This window comes from Tasmannia lanceolata, unplaced genomic scaffold, assembly GCF_043159265.1.
Source record: "Tasmannia lanceolata isolate RefF3 unplaced genomic scaffold, GAP_Taslan_0.1 ptg000008l, whole genome shotgun sequence".
Classification (NCBI taxonomy): domain Eukaryota; kingdom Viridiplantae; phylum Streptophyta; class Magnoliopsida; order Canellales; family Winteraceae; genus Tasmannia; species Tasmannia lanceolata.
The window spans coordinates 28,593,326-28,612,744 of NW_027518685.1; the positions used below are offsets into that span (position 1 = coordinate 28,593,326).

The 19,419-nt window shown below is 38.6% G+C and overlaps 1 protein-coding gene across 1 annotated transcript; it reads right to left on the minus strand.

Annotated features, from left to right (window-relative positions):
* Positions 1 to 9,401: 9,401 nt before the first annotated feature.
* Positions 9,402 to 19,153, minus strand: LOC143885075 (Metallo-hydrolase/oxidoreductase superfamily protein). Its single transcript, XM_077389045.1, has 8 exons — positions 18,880 to 19,153; positions 18,703 to 18,799; positions 16,315 to 16,440; positions 16,028 to 16,186; positions 13,271 to 13,389; positions 12,927 to 13,118; positions 12,752 to 12,842; positions 9,402 to 9,647 (listed from the first exon to the last, which is right to left on the minus strand). Exons 1-8 carry the CDS (start codon positions 19,035 to 19,037, stop codon positions 9,555 to 9,557), a joined length of 1,035 nt encoding a protein of 344 aa, XP_077245160.1. The 5' UTR covers positions 19,038 to 19,153; the 3' UTR covers positions 9,402 to 9,554.
* Positions 19,154 to 19,419: the final 266 nt, after the last annotated feature.

The window sequence follows — 19,419 nt, forward strand, 5'->3', positions numbered from 1 at the left end:
TCCGGGGGTGGATGCGTAGAGAGAGAGAGAGAGAGAGAGAGAGAGAGAGAGGTGTTAAATTACTAAAACCCTATTCGGATTGCTCCTTTTTTCTGGGAGAAGTCTGAGAGGAAAAATATTGTGGGAAAAGTGTTAAAATAACAAGAACATGCTTGTATTGCTAGAGTTTTTTGGAAAAGTTTGGAACGGAAAAATATTTCTAATTTTTTTTTATTACTTTTTTTGACACTAACAAAAGATAATTGAACCAACCCTATTCAATTTTTATTTAGAGGGACCTTCAAATTTACGATCATATTACTCTAAATTAACCATAATTATAGGGAGACGATATTTTCACCCCCCGGATTACGCATGCACTCCCTTTATAAGGTGATTTGACGATCGATTGAGTGGCATTGATCTTGATGTTGATTGTCTGCCTCGCGGTTCGCATTCTACTTTTTCAAAAAATAAGTAGGCACTTTTTTCCAATAATTAAAAGATACAAATGAGTAAATGAAATTGCTTAACATTTTAAAAAGAAATTAAAATGGAAACTTCTATAAAAATTGTAAAATCTAAACATGATTAAAAACATTTGCAAATCATCCATCCTCGGATGCTAGACTCGGGCAGTTATGACCATGATTTTCTGTGCATCCTAAATTGGTTTTGACCAATGTGGGCGCCCCTCTCCCTGTTTTTTTGCAAGGGCTCCTGTGAGTCTAGCATTCCTCCATCCAATATTGACTAGTGTATCCAGTCTGGTAGGCATTCAATTTGTTATAAGGTCGTCCAAAAATCCTACAAGAAGCAAACCATTGAAATTAAACGAAGCCATCCAAATAGCCTCCAATCTCTTTGTTGTTATAGGCATGCAAATCTTCTCATTTATTCTTATACTCATTCAATTCCCGTGTCATTCATCACTCATTCCATCCACGGAAAATTGGAAGTGAGTGAAAAAGGATGAATATAGATTTGAAGTTCGAGATGGAGCGAATCTCGGCCATTCCTATAAAACGAATTACTGATTTTAGTGCGACAGATATAAGGCGTAAATCAATGGACCTAGATGGTCCGATGGACTATCTGAATCTAAACTTAAACGGACATGATCTAGGCACATTACCAGAATCCATGGACACATTTCGAGACCCTATCATATGATCCGAAATTATTACCGATCAGATTCAGTCAATTAACAAAAGCCCGTGGGACAGTCCTAAATCCAATTTTATTATATTATTTTACAAAAACACCCTCTGATATTTTTAGAACTTTGTGTATATTATTTGAGGGGTATTTTACTAAATATAAGCCGCCTTATGCATTTTATCGAATGATTCTTATTTTTAGTATTGTTTTTTCATTCATCTCTCAATAGAGCCTTGAGTTGCTCTCTTAGAATTTCAGCTGTTTCAAATGTAACTAGACCTACTAGGACACTCTTATGGACATGGTTTTAAATTTGGACCCAAAAATTTCGGACTTAGGTCAACACCGAAACTGAAATTGGCAAAACCCAAAATGGTACAGGATTTCGGCCGAAATTTTGTTCTTTTTTTATATTTTATCCGAAATGTCGAGAAATTCAAACCAAAAATCTCAAATTTATTAATTATGTAGCACTTTTCCCGAAATTTGGTATTAAATAATATATTATTTTTTTAATGGTGTTCCCGATTTCGGCCGAAATTTCGGTTTAGGTGAGGGCGGAAATACATTTCGAGACTGAAATTTAAAACCACGCCTATGGATGGTCCGATTTGAAATAGATGGTCAATTTAGTGAAGGATCGGCCTATTGGTGGGCCACTAGATCAACGGCTATGATCACAACACGATGAACTCCATATAGGCTCTGTTCTAGCGAAAGAAGAGTCCATAGGAAAAGAAAAAGGAGAATGGTGGGTTCTGTGAGATGGGGTTATTTCAGAATCATGACAGGCACCATCCTTGGTGGAATCCTAGGTTTCTATGTCATGCACCGACTCGAAATTCGCCATAAGGTGCCTCTTTTTCTTCTTTTTTCTTGAACTGATTCACTAGAGAAATCAATGTATGAATTTCATTTCCTTAAAATACAGCCTTTTTCTTTTTCTTGTTGATTACTCTGTCAGGAGAAGATGAGAGAGAGATTGCTTAAATATGAAGCAGAGCTTAGCAAAAGGGAGAACAACCCACAAGATTTATCCAACTCTCTTCCTGATTCTTGAAGCCTCCCCTTGTTTTTTCATTTTATGAATTGTTTCTGCAAGGTCAGAATCTTGATTTTAATTTGTATTTTCTATCAAATTTCTTTTATTCTATTATGTTGTTTATTGGGTAGTTGTAATTTAGTTATTATGTAGTTGTGGGAATGTGTTTTAGGGTTATGGGTGTTAATTATTTTGCTTATGTGTTATGTGAGTGAGTTAATAGGGTAGTGATGAGGCAATCCTTTGTGCTTTTATTTAAGAAGTTATATTTAATGAAAATGGAGAGAATTTTACACCAAAACAGAAACTTAATTTTCAGGAGAGTAATGATTCCTCTCGAACTCGAGTCAACCTCTCCCCCCTCTCTTTTTCTATCTTTTTCTTTGTTTATTTGTGCTATGGTGAATTAGGCATGTAACATTATATCATAATAATTATTATTGAAATTTCTTCTTATATTGATGCTTAATTAGATTATTCATTGCTGTTGTTATTGAATGTTGATTTTTAGCCTGGCGAGTAAGAAGTAAGGTATTAGGCATTTGTTTTATGTTACTTTGAAGTTGAACGAGTGTGTCTTTGGACCATCCCATTTACATATTTGATTGAAATTTTAAGTACTCTTTTTCCTATTCGTTTTCAACCGTCAAGCACGACTGTTGTGATTTTGGAAAGCATAATTGAAGTAACAACCCATTTTCTCCGCTTCGTAGTTGAAGATGATTATCACCATGGATCTTCAATCATTTTTCATAGTACTTCCAAAGGCTCTTTTTCTTTTTTCTTTTTTCTTTTTTGAAACAACAAGTATTGATGGGAACACCTTTAATTTGGTGCAAAAGCATGGATGGTTGTCTGTCATCCCACTCTAGTGCTTTTCATTGTTACACCTGCCCAAAAAAAAAAAAAGGGTCGGTAATAACTAGCATTTGCTATGAAGATCCGGTGGAGCTTGATTTAGTTGGTCCAAAAACCTATTGGTACCTGTGTTATGTAGATTAGTAGATACCTCGTATGGAGCTCCTCATCAGTGTGCACCGAAAGGCACGAATAGCTTTACTGAAACCAATTCCTAACCTCATGTTACCTTCTTGGATGAGGTAGTGTGGTAGTGAGAGAGAGAGAGAGGGGGGCACAAAGTCGACTTTGATTAGAGGTTCCTTGGTTGGAGGTTCTAAGGTTTAAGACTGTGTTGAAGAAATGGTGGAGAAAGTTCCAAGCGAGGAAATGTTTCCAATTTTGGATAGAGTCGAATCTTTTAAGCAAAAACTGTAATTTATGGTGCAAGGAGTCTTTTGAAGAACATCAAGGTGAGAAATGATGAAGCTATACTTGATATAAATCACTTAGGTAAGTTGGAGGAAGAGAGGAGACTATTGAAAGAAGAAACTAGGGATATGATTGAGCAATAATAGGACATAAGTTGGTGGCATAAGTCAAAGGGTGATTTGGGTCAAAGAAAGTGAGCAATGTAAGTATATGATTGAGCAATAATAAGCGATAAGTTGGAGGCATAACTCAAAGGGCAATTTGGGTGAAAGAAAGTGATATAAATACTTCTCTCTTTCATCGGATATAAGAAACACAAAATTTGCATCCAATGCCTAAAGTGTGGGGTTCACATAGTAGAGAAAAAAAATTGAGTTGGGCTAAGCGATATTAAGGTACTTTGGAAAGGTCTACTCTAAATTTGGAGTATGGTGGACCTGATTAGATGGATGGCATTTAGTATGGAAAGGAATTAAGCTTGAAGCTCAAATGGCTTTGCTATGCATTCTTTCAAGAAAGGCCTTCTCAAAGGTGAATTATTTCACGTAGTTAATGAACTTCATCAGAGGAGTTGAATTAAAAAGGTTCTAGTGCTACTTTTGTCACCCTCATTCCAAAGAATGAGGTAAACTCCTCACTTTGTGATTGAAGGAGATGTTTTCAAGATCCATATCTTCTTTCCAAGTAGCGTTCTCTTTTTAAGACGCCAAATACTAGATGAGTACTCATAGGCAATGAAGGCATTGATTCAAGAATTCACAATGGTAGAATGTTGTACACATTGTTTTAGTTAATTTGGAAAACCCGAAATCATATGGCTGGTTGATTTGAGAAAACCCGCTTCTTAGACAATATAATTGGGAGGATGGGCTTTAGGGGGAAATAGAGGTAGTGAATTTATGTATGTATCTTTACCACGTCTTTCCCAATCATCATAAATGAAGTGCGGCAGTTTCTTCCCATAGCTCTAGGTGGTTACTGAAGGGAAGGTGCTGACTATCGCCTTCCTCTACTATGGTTGAGGAGGAGTAGAAATTTCTTCAAGGATTCAAAGTTAATAGATCTCTGACCTTATTTCCCATTTACAATTTTTGGATGACATTTTCGTGTTATGGCACTCTTTGAGCGGTCATGTTAGAAACCTTTGAAGTCCACTAAGGCTGTTTAAGGTGACGTGCGGTCATTGAATGAACTATGTGAAAAGGTTGGTTGCAATACTTATGAGGTTGATGTTAGATTATTAGAGATTGCACAATTGTTAGTGTAGAGTGGATCATCTTCCCTTTTTTCCCTTTTAGAAGGCATCGCTGCGACGGAAATCCCCTTTTGGCTCCCCCCTAGGGCGACGGAAACCCTAGGCCGGGAGCCGGCCCCTCTCTCTCTCTCGCTCCAGCTCTGTCTCTCTCTCTCTCTCTCTTCAGATTTCTCTCCCTCTCTCTCTCCCTCTCTCTCCCCCTTTCTCTCAGATCTGTCTCTCTCCCGCCCTCCCTCTCTCTCTCTCTCTGTCTCTCTCTCTCTCAGACACACTGCCGTGATGTTGGCTGGAGCTGGAGCCGTGGAAGCCCGGATTTGGAGCCATGGAAGCTAGATTTGGAGAATGACTCTCCTGTGGAGACCGGATCTGGAGCGGTGGAGTCTGTAAGGCTGGATCTGGAATCGTGGAAGGCCATGGGTGACTGTGGAAAGCCCGTGGGTTTCCGAATATGGAATTGTAGAAGGCCGTGGGTTGCCGGATCTGGAGGCTGGGGAGGCTGGGGGTTGCCGGATTTAGCAATGGGGTTGCCAGATCTGATTGTAGGAGGCCGTGGGTTTTGGACTCAAGATCATGGGAGGTAGCCTGAGGTTGGGCTTGGTGGCAAGTGGTAATGGAGGTCGCCGGATTCTGACTTTTTTGGGTTAGTGGAAGTAGGAAATGGAGGGGATGGTGGCAGAAACAATTATGTTGCCAGATTTAATGGGGGTTCCTTGGAGCTTGGTGGTGGTGCGAGGTAGAGGCCGCCGGAGATCGGGTGGTGAAGATGGGTTGTTGGCTATCGTGCACGGTTAGGGCACACGATAGCTCTAGGTATTCGAGCGGGATTTTTGAAATAGAATTCGCCAGCTGGAATGTGGTGGATAAGTCTGTGTGGTTTGGCGGACACGGATCTTGTCTTGGTGGGGCCCACAAATTTGGCACTTTTTGTTTCGATTCGATACAAGTTAGGCTTTTGGGTAATGTGATGGGGAATGGGGATGGGTAGCATATGACGGATACATAAGCTAATCCTACTGTATGTAGGTGGCGGTACTGTTGTAGCCTGTTAGGGGACAGCTTGTCCCTTATTTGGCACTCTTTGGAATAATAAATGTCAATTTTCAAATAAATAAATAAATAAGTCTACATGCCAGATGAACCATCTTTCCTGGAAAAGTTTACCTTTGCCATTTGATATAAGGCAGGGAGTTAAAACAAAGTAGTTGATGCTTTAAGCCGAAGAGTCATGTTATTGATCTCTATGTCTGGCAAAGTTATCAAGTATGACATGATGCTGGAGCTATATATGCAGAGGACATTGATGTTTTTAAGATAAGACTATAGTGTCAACACGAGGCAGTTGGCGACTATTTGGTGCATGATGGATATCTATTCAAGGAACTAGATTATGCATCCCTAGTAGTTATTTGAGAGAGAGCATCATGTTTATGTTACGTGGAGGGCCCTTCAATAGACACTTATGGTAGGGACAAGATTATTGCCTTAGTTCTTCTTCTTCTTCAAAAAAAAAATGACAATTGCCTTAGTTGAAGAAAAGTATTATAGACCAAATATGCGCAGGGGCGCCATTGGGTTGTAGACTCCATTGCTACTTCCACAAACTGCATGGGATGACGTTAGCATAAACGTTGTCTTGGGTCTTCCACAAACTCTATGAGATACTAACTCTATCTTTGGTATTGTTGATCGATTCTCTAAGATGGCTCATTTGTTTTATGTAAGAAGATAATGACTGCTTCATATGTTACCAACCTATAGTTTAAGGAGGTGGTGAAGGTACATAGAGTGCCTAGGACATCAGATAGGGACACCTTTCTGTCATTTTGAAGAACTTTGTAGAGGATGATGGGTACGCAACAATATAGTTTCGCATATTACCGTCAGATGGATGGATAGACCAAGGTTATGAATCATAGCCTTGGAAATCTTCTCAGAAGCTTCATTTTTTTTGAATGGTTCTTAGAAGCATCGTTGAACATTGAAAGAAAGTAGGATCTAGAACTACCTCACGCACACGCACACACATAACTCTTCATCAACAGGTCTACGAAAGAGATTCTATTCAAAATAGGTTTATGGGAGGAATCCCAATAGTCTTCTTGATTTTGTGCTATTAGCGATTATTGAGAAGATTAGTGGATATCGCGGTATATATCAAAGAGGTATGCAGGTGCGCAAGAGGCTAGATCTGAGCAATTAAAAGGTCTAGAGTCAAGCCGACGAGCATAATGGACATCAAAAGTTACAAGAATGTGATCTCGTCATGGTTTATCTACGCAAAGAATGGCTCCCAATTAGTACATCCAACAAGGTCAACAACAAAAAAATTGGACCATTCATCATGTTGAAGGAGATTGGGTACAGCTTTAATGGAATTGATTTACTAGAGGAATGGAGGCTTCTAATCTATGCAAGGTATCAAACTTATACAAGTACCATGGCGAGGAAGTTGGCATCACGGAGAAACTGAACTCAACGGCGAGTTCTTCTCCAACTGAAGGAGAATGATGCATGCATGAATCCGTGACCCACCAAGGATTGGCATGTTTGAAGGTTATGGCTCACCAAAGGGCTCATGTGACCATTGAATAGCATTAAAAGATACTTATATTTATTTGAGTTAGTTTTTTTTCTTAAAGTTTATTTTAGTTGCCTATAAAAGATTATTGGTTTATGTTAAAGTATGAGGCTTAAGTGAGGAGTAATTGTTTCTTTTCACTCAACTTTATCTAAGATTTTATGAGGGTCAAGAGTCAGGACCCATGAATTTTTGGATTTTTGGATTCTAACTTGGTTTGAATAGAAGGAGAGAGAAAGGGAGAGAGCTCTCTTGCCTATCTCCTTCAAAATGGGAATATGGAGTGAAGGTTGGCTTAATTTTAGTTATTCTCTATAAAGTAAGTTATTTTAAAGTCATCTCTTTTTTCTTAATTAAAATTTATTTATTATTTTTTTTTAATGATAAGATTTATTTATTTTTTTCATGTAAATTTAGGGCAGTGATATCCTCTCTCTCTCTCTCTCTCTCCAACATGAACCGTTAGTGGGGCGCAACAATTAATTTGTTGAAGTCTTTGAACAAGGTAGGCCCCACCCGTATTTTTCAAAATGAACTGTACGGCCCACACCATAGGATGATCCAAACCGTCCATTTGATGGGCCACAACATAAATAGGTTGTGTCCCAAAATGGGATGCGAAGAGCTTGGCCATCCAATTGTCCCTTATATTTAAAGAATCTAAGGCAGTTTTTATTTCGGATTTTGACAACCGATTGCAAGTCCAAAACTGATTATTGGACTCAAAATTACATTCAAATTTGACTCACAATCGGTTCTCAAATTGCAAAGTGATTTGACGTCCAAAATTGATTATTGGACTCAAAATTACATTCAAATTTGACTCAGAATCGGTTCTCAAAATGGAAAGTGATCTGACTATAAAAGTAATCTGAGAACTGATTCTCAAATGGGTTCTCAAATTGCCTTTAAATTGTGGTTAAACTTAATTTGACTCAAAATTATTTTTAAATTTGATATGTTCGAAACCGAGGATCTATCGACCCATCATTGAGAAATGCTCTTCTTGCTACCTCGAGCTATGGTGTTGTTGATACACTGCTCAAAGAGAGTGACGAGGAAAGAAAATAGAAAAGATAAAGAATACTGTATCCGTCCCTTCATTCATGAATGAAGTTATTATAGACAAATACTCCCAAGAGAACTAACTCTCAGCAAGCGACATATTCACGTACTAATCTAATAGAGTCCCTACATGACTCCACTATAAACCTTATCAACTTATCCTAATTCAACACATAACTTATCCTAGTGCTATGACATTTGGTTCCCACATTTGATTAATCTGGGCCGCCCATTTGACAGGTCTTGCTTTGGATCGCTTGAGAGGAAAAATATACACCTATTTTGTCTTCTTTTTTTAACGATAAAGTCTGTATTTTCCGTCGTTGAACATGAAAATGAAGAACATGGAAATGAAGAAACTAGATTCAATGACCAAAAAAATTTCAGGATTGAATGATTTGCATGATTTTTGGGTAACAAGAGATCCAAAGCAAGGCCCATGATTCAGCTCACACTTTTCTTTCGTGTATTGATGAGCAGGTAATGCTGTTTCACAGACCATCTATCAATCCAAAAAGATTATTGGTTCCCAAAATACCCAAGCAAGTGTAATTGTTGGAAGCTTTTGATAGGACTAAATATTGTGTTAAAATCTATACTTTTAATAGCATATAGTAAGGCACGGCTACTGTGGCATGATGGGTCCCACCTTTGACTAATCTGACCGCTCATTGGATAGACCTTGCTTTGGGTCTCTTATGGCCCACTGATGAAGCCAATCTGCAATCTTAACATTCAACCATAAAAAAAAAAAAAAACAATTACAAATTAATAGACATTAGGATTGCATGATTCCGGTGATTTTTTAGGCATATCAGATCCAATGCAAGGCTTGTAAAATGGACGGTCTGGATCGATCAAAGGTGGGACCCACAATGGGTATGCGCCTCACATTTCAACCACCATGGTCACACCAAATGAATGATCTGAGCATTAACTTTTCCAACACATGGGGAGTCTAATAATAATAATATGAGAATTATGCAGATTATCGTTTGTTGGATTGCCCAAAATGCCTTCACACGATGACAAAAGGTGAAAGAGCTCAAGGATTAGCCAAAGTGAAATTATGATAGGATTATGGTATTAAAAGCAGTTTTAAGTCATGAACAACACTTGAGAACAGATGAAAAATAGACAGATCAGAGGCATTAATGATACTTCACCAGAGAATAAGCGACTCAGAAATAAATTACCAATATAAACTATAGGACTGTGGATGATACTGGAATTTCAAGGGGCACACCAGGGCTCGGCTCTAACATCTGTGCATTTGGTAGCTCTCTTGACAGAAGTTCCTGCCCATCACCATCATCGTCATTTGAAATAAAATATCATTAGATTCATCATCAAATACCATAAAAGCTCAGATTAATAGCAACACATAGGCCATGTTTGGAAACCATGAAATCTTTTTCCATGGAATATTAGTTGAATCAAATGGTGAGAGAGGGTTGGAGAAGGTGCAGTAGCGAGTGAGAAGTGGCTAAAAAACAGGAAAAAATTAAATCCTATTTTGAGTGGAGTTTTATTTTATTTTTCCTTCTTTTTAGCCTTTTTTTACTCTCTCCTCACTGTGTCCCTCTCAGGTCTCTCCTCACCATCGTTTAAGCTAATATTCCATGGGGAAAAATAATTCATGGTTGCCAAACATGGCTGTAAAAACAAATCAAGACAATTGAAATAAGTTTCTTTCTCCAAACATTTAAAATAAGCTTTTAAGTTTATACTGCTTAAGAAGATTTTGCAATCATATAATGAACAATTACTTGGTTAAAATGTAGTAGAATATGATACATGGGAGTCATCAGCAATAGATATCTTTAGGAGTAGCCTTTCATATAGAAGAATATGAAAAATAGTGATGAACAGAGAAAATAAGAAGTACAGAAACATCTTATTCTGCATGATAAATTAAACAACTCACATTTAACAAAAAGATCACCAAATTACCCTTATATGGAGACACAAGCTACTTCCAAAACTCTCGGTTATTACACAAACCGCTTCTTCTACATGATCGGTTAAACAAATTAAATCCACCAATCACCTTTATATAGAAGAGACTAGCTACTTCCAGTTCACCCTTACGCTGGGTATACTACAATTTGCAGAATGCAGCTCAGAAATCAAACTCCCTCCCCGTAAATTTTGATGATATGTTTGGGCTTGATACCAGCTTCGAACCAAGATAAAAGAATGAAAAAATATTTGACTTTACCACCATAATCTGTGCACAAATTATACCGAAAGTCGATGGTGCCAATCCATTTGTCTGGAATTTTCCCTTAATACAGGAGTTTATAACCAACGAACGGTTTGTGCCACAGCACACCCTGACCCACAGTTACCAGCAAATGTGTTCCCCCACCAGAATGCCCAAGTTTCTAGCATTCGTTTCACGCATCTTGTTAGAAACATTTTAACGATTGAGCAATTAGGAAGTCTGATCATCATGGTGTTGGCCTATGGCCATATGACCGCTAGGGATGATGACTTGGATTTCTGTACTCTTTGATTGATGAATGGTATATGGATCTTTTGCTAATGATTAATACTATGATACATATTATCTTTTGATAACTTGGGCTTCTAAGTTTTATATTTACACCAATGTTAGGTACTATGGATGAATGGTTCATGATAAATTTTAAAACTAATGTTTTTTTATAGTAGAGCCTATGAATGATGAGCCCTGTTGTCTTTTTGTCTATGATTTAGCGGACAACTTAAATTTATTGCCGACACACGTGTCATGCCGTGTCTGACATGACACCCGTGTCCATACGTGTCGATATGGGTGTTCATTATTCGGTTATAACCGAATAACCGAACCGAAGCGAATTGGTTTGGTTTGGTCGGTTCGGTTCGTTTTTTTTTCCTTTTAGGTTCGGTTTCGGCTTTTTTTTTTTTGGAAATTCGGTTATTCGGGTTCAGTTATCTCAAAAAAAAATTCGGTTAACCAAATAACCGAAATTATGGATAAAACCATTATTTTTTCAAAAAAAAGTGCTATATGGGCACTTCGTAGGATGATCAAAACCGTCCTTTGATTGATCACAACTTAATTAGGTTGTGCTCAAAAACTCATTCCGATAGGATGATCCTAGCCCTCCGATCCAAATCGAAATATTGCTTTTTTTCCTTTTTTTCTCCCACTATTCGGTTATTCAGTTATAACCAAATAACCGAATTTTTAATCGGTTCGGTTCGGTTTTTGGAAATTTCGGTTTAGTTTCGATTATCGAAATTTGATAACCGAAATTATTTCAGTTATCAAATTTCGGTCTATTCGGTTCGGTTATAACAGAACGAACACCCCTACGTGTCGACACTCCTTTCGACACTTGTAAATATACTGCTAGAAGTGTTAGACTTAAAGTAGGTGTGTCGACACATTTTTGTACTGTTTCAAGTGCGACATTCTGTTTTATTATTTAGCTCTTCTTTATCTAATATTTGCTGTTATATCCCCTCTCCTAAACCTAAAACCCTCAAAAAACTCTTATTTCAATATTATATTCTGATAACTTACCAACTTCTCCAAAAGCTTCAAGCTGTTGGAGAAAGGTGTTATTTATCTTTTATACTTAACACTCCCCCGCACGTGTGGCCCACTTGGCAAACACGTGGCACATGTGGTCCCACTTTGGGCCGACCATCGCATGTGAATTTTTTGTTATCCGGGAGGTTTGAAATCGAGACCTTTGGCTCTGATACCATGATAACTTACCAACTTCTCCAAAAGCTTAAGTTGTTGGAGAAAGGTGTTATTTATCTTTTATACTTTAACATATTCATTTTATCCTATTGGTCTGTCTATGGTTTAACCGTGTCTCTGTTTCTAAATTTTGGGGGTTTGCGATATCCAACACTCCGTGTCCATGTCGACACGCGACACTCATGTCCGTCTCCACAAATCATAGTTTTTTGTGCTCCCTTATTACTTTTTTAATGGCATGCTTCCTTATTACTCAGTCCTTACTCTTCTCTTTCTTTACCTGTTTTCCCTATTTTGTCTAGCTTCCACCATTGTCATCTTAGAAAAGCCTTATCAAATGGAGTATTAGTATTAGGTTACACTTCATTTTTTACTCAGGTGGTTCATTTGCCTATCACCGTTTAAATGAATTATCAATTATGCCAAAGAATCCCAAAAAAGTGGACGGTTTTCACCCCCTCTAGCAAATGTAACAATGATAAAATTGTAGATTTTGTGCTACCAATAATCCTGAAGACATGGTTCTTACAGTTGGAAATCATAAATGATAGTAATTTGTAAATTTGTTGTGGCACCAATAATCCTTAAGACATGGTTCTAACAGTTTATGCTAAAATTACATCACAGTTATACTTTATCTGTTTCATTCTTTCTAATATCAACTTGCAAAAATAATCTGACCTTGAACGACTCTATTGTTCCCACAGAATAAATGATGCTTGAAAGAAGCCCTTTGCTATCTAGGTCTCCATTTTTCATTGGCACAATGAACCTACCAAGAAACAAAGAGGAGTGAGGCAACCTACATGTAAGATAAGATTATATTACGTCAACCATGAATATCAAAATAGTATACCTGGCTTGCAGAAGCTTTGCAAGCTTAACTGCATCTTCCTGTCCAGAAACCAAAGTGAACGAAGGCAACAATTGCTTTATAACTGGTGTGATGACAATGTCAGCCCTCTCTTTTTGTAGAAAATCCGCATTGTATACACAATGTGGTTCATAGTAAAGAGTTGACTGGCTTTGCTGAGATATGATGAGGTACCTGAAATACAATTAACGGAGCAGATGATGTCGGTGAAATTGGGAAGGGTAAGTATAACTGTGGTTCTGATACTAAAGGGGAATGCAAATCCAGATAAATACTGAGCATGCTAACAAAACAAGTATAATCCATGGATTTGACAAGGGGTTTACCCATTCTCTGGACGCTGCCATGGAGGACCTAGAACAGGTCCTGCAGTAGCCCGGACACTGACCTTCGAACCATTTTTTCCATCAATTTCAGAACTTTGACCAGGTTTTAAATATGTGACCTGAAAATAGTGTAACTTAGATCAGAATTAATAATTAATATGTGTTAAAGTATAAAAGATAAATAACGCCTTTCTCCAACAGCTTAAGCTTTTGGAGAAGTTGGTTAGTTAATATGGTATCAGAGCCAAAGGTCTCGAGTTCAAACCTCCCAGATAGCAAAAATCGACATGCGATGGTCGGCCCAAAGTGGGGTCACATGTGCCACGTGTTTGCCGAGTGGGCCACACGTGCGGGGGAGTGTTATAGTATAAAAGATAAATAATGCCTTTCTCCAACAGCTTAAGCTTTTGGAGAAGTTGGTTAGTTAACAATATGCCTTCAGAGTCTCATGTTAAGCAGATGAAAAATGTTACGCATTAAAAGGTGGGAGCAAGGTTCAGTCTCAGGTAAATCCCACTATCTAAATCATGTGCTCAATTTTTATTTTTATTTTTGAGAAAGCGTAACAGATTTTATTAATTGGATGGGGTTGTAATATAAGGGGACAAGGCGTTACACAGCCAGTAAGTACAACTACGCTACCCCTGACAACCGTGATATAGTAAAACAGCAGCCCCTCACCTCTCATTGCTTGCGAGCCTATGAGCTCCAACTCGCTTTTGTCCGCTCCCTCTTTTTTTCAAATTGGTCCAATACATCATTTGCTGATCACATCATATGTGAGAAAGCGGGTTGAATTCATGCATAAATCTCTTACTTCCGTGATAATGTTTGCAACTCCCAAGGGCTCGATAATTGATTACGAGCCCAAGCCAAAGCGTTAGTTAAGCCATCTTCGATGATTAGAGGCCCTACTATGTGTTTCACTAACCATCTAAGACCCCATAGAAGGGTCATTTGAGCCACAAGATTTGGCTGGCCCAGACCCCGGAGAAAGATAGAATGGTGTGATCGTTTTCATCTCGAATTACTCCACCTATACCTGCTCTCCCTGGGTTTCCTTTTGAACTCCAGGGGAGAGGAGGTTCCAATTGGGGGTTACCTTCAATCTTGGTCTCTTCTCAAAGATGGCCCTCGGTCGCCCATTGTATAGCAAGATAAACTTTTCATTTCTAGCCCAAGCAATCAAGTCCACTTTAATTTCATTGATGATCCTCCCAAGTTGTCTTCCTTTGTCATCAAGTATACAATTTTTTCTTTCTTTCCACGAGTGCTAAATAATTGCATTCGGAACTAACCTCTATAGGATTCTTCCCTTCAAAGAGGGCAAATAAGGAAACGATCAATTCGACTTTTAATTTCACCTCCATTGTAAACCACGCTCTAGTCAAGGGTAGGTCAATAAGCTCCTTCCTTCCCCTCAATTCTGAGAATCTAATCATATCATGAGATAATCTAGAGCACCCAACTCAATCTTCCAACAAACTGATGACAATAAAGTTGCCCCGCAATGCATCAAGGAGTAGGAAATCTATTTTGGATCAGATCTAGTCCTAACCATATGTGATCTCGGGAGATCTAATTGTAGGTCCGTACAAGGCTGAGAAGGACCAAAACAAATTATACTCGACCACTCTCAGTTTTAAAAAATTTCGAATAGCATCCGATAACTTCGTCTTCTGAGGAGAACTTCGCCCCATCCATGTGACCAAGATTCCTCACGAAGAACCGCAAGAAGATGGGGAAACAAAAGTTTAGTTTCTTGCATATGTTTTGTCTCGATAACACACGATGTAAATTTAAGGGAGTACTTGTTAAATCAATTTAATGAGAATCATTTGATCTCTCACAACTTTGTTGTGCAGTGACACTGTTTCACTGGAAATATTATTTGCCTGTGTTTCTTCCAGGCATTAAGTCATTCTTAAGCTTCTAGGAACACCCTTCTGCAGTTATTCTCGACTTGTAGAACCTCTCAAAAGTTGTAGATAGATCTTAATAATAGTTCCTGGTCATGCAGTCCCTCCACCAGTTTCAAACAACATGCCGGAGTTGTATCTTTGATGCTTGCTGAGATAGCTTCCATCAAAATTTGTGTTGTACACATATGTCCATACCTCCAAACTGCTGACAGTGTTGCCAACAGAGTTGCACTTTATTCATCCTTACACTGACATTTTAGTAGACAATTCTCATAACTTCACCTCCTCTTGTTATGCCATTTGTGTAAACACTTGTTATTTTCCTTCGACTGACTGTTCATGTATATGACACAAGCTTATAGGCTACGAATATCATGGATATTAAGTATATAGGCTAGAAACCGTATCTTTTTCTTTTGTGTTGCTTAGTCCAAGGAAATACTACAACAAATTGACTCATTCGTAGGCCAGATTAAGTCAAAGGGGCATACAGATTTTAGGACCATACAAGTGAGTGGGATAGTTTGTCTTTATGTAGTGGAAGAGAACTAAGTTGGCCAATTAGCCTTAGCACCTAATAAGACTAGTATTGTTAACCAACAGTCTAGGAGTCCATGCCTAGAAGCATACAATTCAACTACTTTAACTGTAGCATACATGAAAAGAAAATGACCTATCAAAGCACCTGATATTTATCACAGTCTATCTTTGCAAACGCTACAGAGGTCACATCAGTTTATGGAAATGTTCAAAATTTATTTTATTCACTTATTGCTGTTCCAGAAATTTAAAACTGGGAATTAGGAAAAGAGTTACAATGGAATGAGTAGCTTACATTTCTGAAAAGCGGATCCAAGATCGACTCTGCATTCGGAGTAGAGATCACTCGCAGATCAGGGAACATGTCGGACAGTGGCTTCAGTGTCCTCTTGTGGCAGTGATCGTCAAGGCTTTGTGTAATTAGTAAGCAATCGAGTTCGGGAAGATCACTAAGCTGACATAGAAATCAATACAGATGAGCTCTGTAATTCGAAAAACAAAGAAAAAAATTGACTAAAATGACAACCATGATTACAGATGATTACAAGCTATAGGAAAGCGAACTAAGAGGGTTGAAAATACCTGGAATTTCTTCAAGAACTTCTTGGCAGCATCATAAAGCCATGGCACCCCGAAATCTAAGTTACCGACCAAGATTGGATCAACCAAGATTTTCAACCCATCCACATCCCACAACCAGCTATTCCCCTACAACGTCCACAACAACTTACACATAATATAATAAGAAAATACAAATACAAATTTAAAAACTGATGATTGCAGGAAATTTTTTTTAAAAAAAGAAAAGAATGAAACCGTGAGATAAAGAAATTAAATAAATAAGGGATTTGCAACCATCGCAGAAGACATTTTGCGGATATCATGTTGCATGTGAGAGCAGCCACATCATGAATGAAGACAAAATCTGCTGAAAAGTGAGCCGATGTGGCTGCTCTCACATGCAACATGCCATCCATGAAATGCCTTCTGCGATGGACGCTAGCAAATCCCAATAAATAAATAAACCAAGATGCTTGCGGGAGATTAAAAAGAACGAAACCCACATGTTGAAGTATTAAATAACACCAACTCTAACAAGCTTTTGGAGTAACTCGTTGTAAGCCCAAGGGTTCAACCTTGGCAATCTTCTAAGTTATATTGTAATGATTCCAAACACCATTTGATACTTTACTAGTTGTTCTGCACTACTGTGTTTCAGGTATTAGCATGCTAGTAGCAGACCCTATCAAAGACCAAAGTCAAGGAGCATGGATCGAAGGCTTAGACCGAATCGAAGATCATTGAATTCAAAGAGTAGAGAAGAAGAAGATCCATGAAGAAGAAGACTTGAAGAAGTTAAATTGAAGACCAAGTCAAGTCTTAGTCATAAAAATCTAGTCCCTCAATGTGATCTCCTATAAAGGTACTAAAAGGGGTCAAAATAAACCACATGGACTAATAGGATTAGTAGACCCGAGACCAGAGAGCCATGGTGAAGTTAAAATATGAAAAGAACCAATTTGGCTCTTGCTCAGTCGACTAAAGGATTTTCCGGTAGATCGAAGGTCAAACTAACATCATATATAAAAATCCAGAAACATGTGCTCGGTCGACCAAAGGTTAGTTGGTCGACCGAACCTGCAAATTTGGTAGGGGCTAGATTTCCAATGGTTACATACTGGGTTGACAGAAGATCGATCGAGTTGCCCGTTACAACATGGTAACGGCTATTTTTTGGTTCTTGACTCAATATAAAAGGGTTTAAGCCCCTTAAACCTTGAAGCGACACTTTTAAGACCACCTTGAACATATAATTGAGTGCAGACACCCCTTGTGCCTTTATTTTTTATGGTTTGAGGAATTAGACTTGGGAATCATTTGTAATCTTTCTTCATTTGTTCTTGAGAGCTACAATTGTAAATTAGCTTTTGTGAAGGCAATTGTTCCTCTTCCTTGTAACTGGTAGAGGACACCGCACCAACCCTAAGAGTCAAGCTTGGTAATAAAGCTTGGAGTCAACCTCGGGGAAAAAAAGCTTGTAACGGTTTGGACTTCACCTAAGAAGTCTGAGATAGTGAACCACGACGAGGGGACATTGTGAGAGTGGATGTAGGCCGGTATTGGGCTAAACCACTATAAAATCTCGGTGCACTCTCTCTCTCTCTCTCTATTTAATTTGTGCATTGAATTTTATCTTCCAAGTTCTTCATTTTTAATTTGTTCTTGCTCACACCCCCACCCCCCGGGTTGCCCCATGGGCCAACAGTTGTGTCACATGATATCAGAGATATTGCCTCACGGCAGGTCCAGGGTTCAAAACTCTTGATATTAAGAGTCCACATGTGCCACGTGTATGCCCAATCGGAAAAAAAGAGGGGCCACATGTGAGGCGGAGCATTGAAGTATGAATAATTAAATAACACCAACTCTAACAGCTTAAGCTTTTGGAGGACTTGGTTGTTTCACATGGTATCTGAGATATTCCTCACGGAAGATCCTGTGTTCAAAACCCAACAACTCCTCGATATGAGAAATCCATGTGCAGAGCCAACCCAAAGAAGGGGCTACTTGTGCCAGGTGTATGGCCAACCCAAAAAAAAAAAGGGTCACATGTGAGGGAGAGTGTTGAAGTACATATGATTAAATAACACCAGCCTAAGCTTTTGGAATAATTGGTTGCTTCAAATGGTATCCGAGCTATTGCCTTGCGCCAGGTATTGGGTTCAAAACCCAACAACTCCTTGATATTAAAAATTCACAATTCACATGTAGGGCCAACCCAAAAAAAAATAAAAAAAGGGGGGCCACGTGTGGAAGGAGTGTAGAAGTACAAATGATTAAATAACACCAACTCTAACAGCTTAAGTATTTGGAGTAATTGTTTCACACCACCAGTGATCCAAAAATTGAATCAACAAAAAAATACGAAAACCAAATGATTGTAGGGAATTAAAAAGAATGAAAACCCACCTCAAGATAAGTGAGAGAGATGGAACCAGAGCTGGATAAACTGGAACCGACCCCACTCTTTTCAGAAATTACAGAAGAAACACTACCCCGAGAGAACCTGTAAATGAGGAGTGATTGGTGACAGAGTTTATTGAAGGTGGTGAGACTGCAAATATGAAGGGAATGGGGGAGAGAGACCTACGGTTTTGCAGCTGAAGATGCTTCATTGTTTTGGGAGAGAAATGGATTGGATGGTGAGAAGGAGGGGAGGCTGAAAATGGGGAGAAAATTTTGGGTCTATTAGGGGTATTGATGGTGTAGGAACAGAGGAGTAAAGAGTTGGATTGGAGAGCCATGAATGGAGGAATCAATGGAAACAAGCCTAGAAAATGGTTTTGTATCGAGTTGGGGTAGAAGAAGCTAGACAGAATGCTTGTCTACATGTTTTCCTTCTTAGCCACCCAAAAAATCAACGGCAATTAAGTAAAATCAGGAGATTTTATATGACGTGTGGCGGTATGCAAGCAGTATTTTTCAAAAAGTACGGTACGGCCCACACCACAGTTGATCGAACCCATCTATTTGTTGGGGCACATAGTGGATAGGGGGTGCCAAAAAATCATTTCCATAGGATGATCTTAACAGTACGAAGCAGTATTTTTCAAAAAGTACGGTACGGCCCACATCACAGTTGATCGAACCCATCTATTTGTTGGCGCACATAGTGGATAGGGGGTG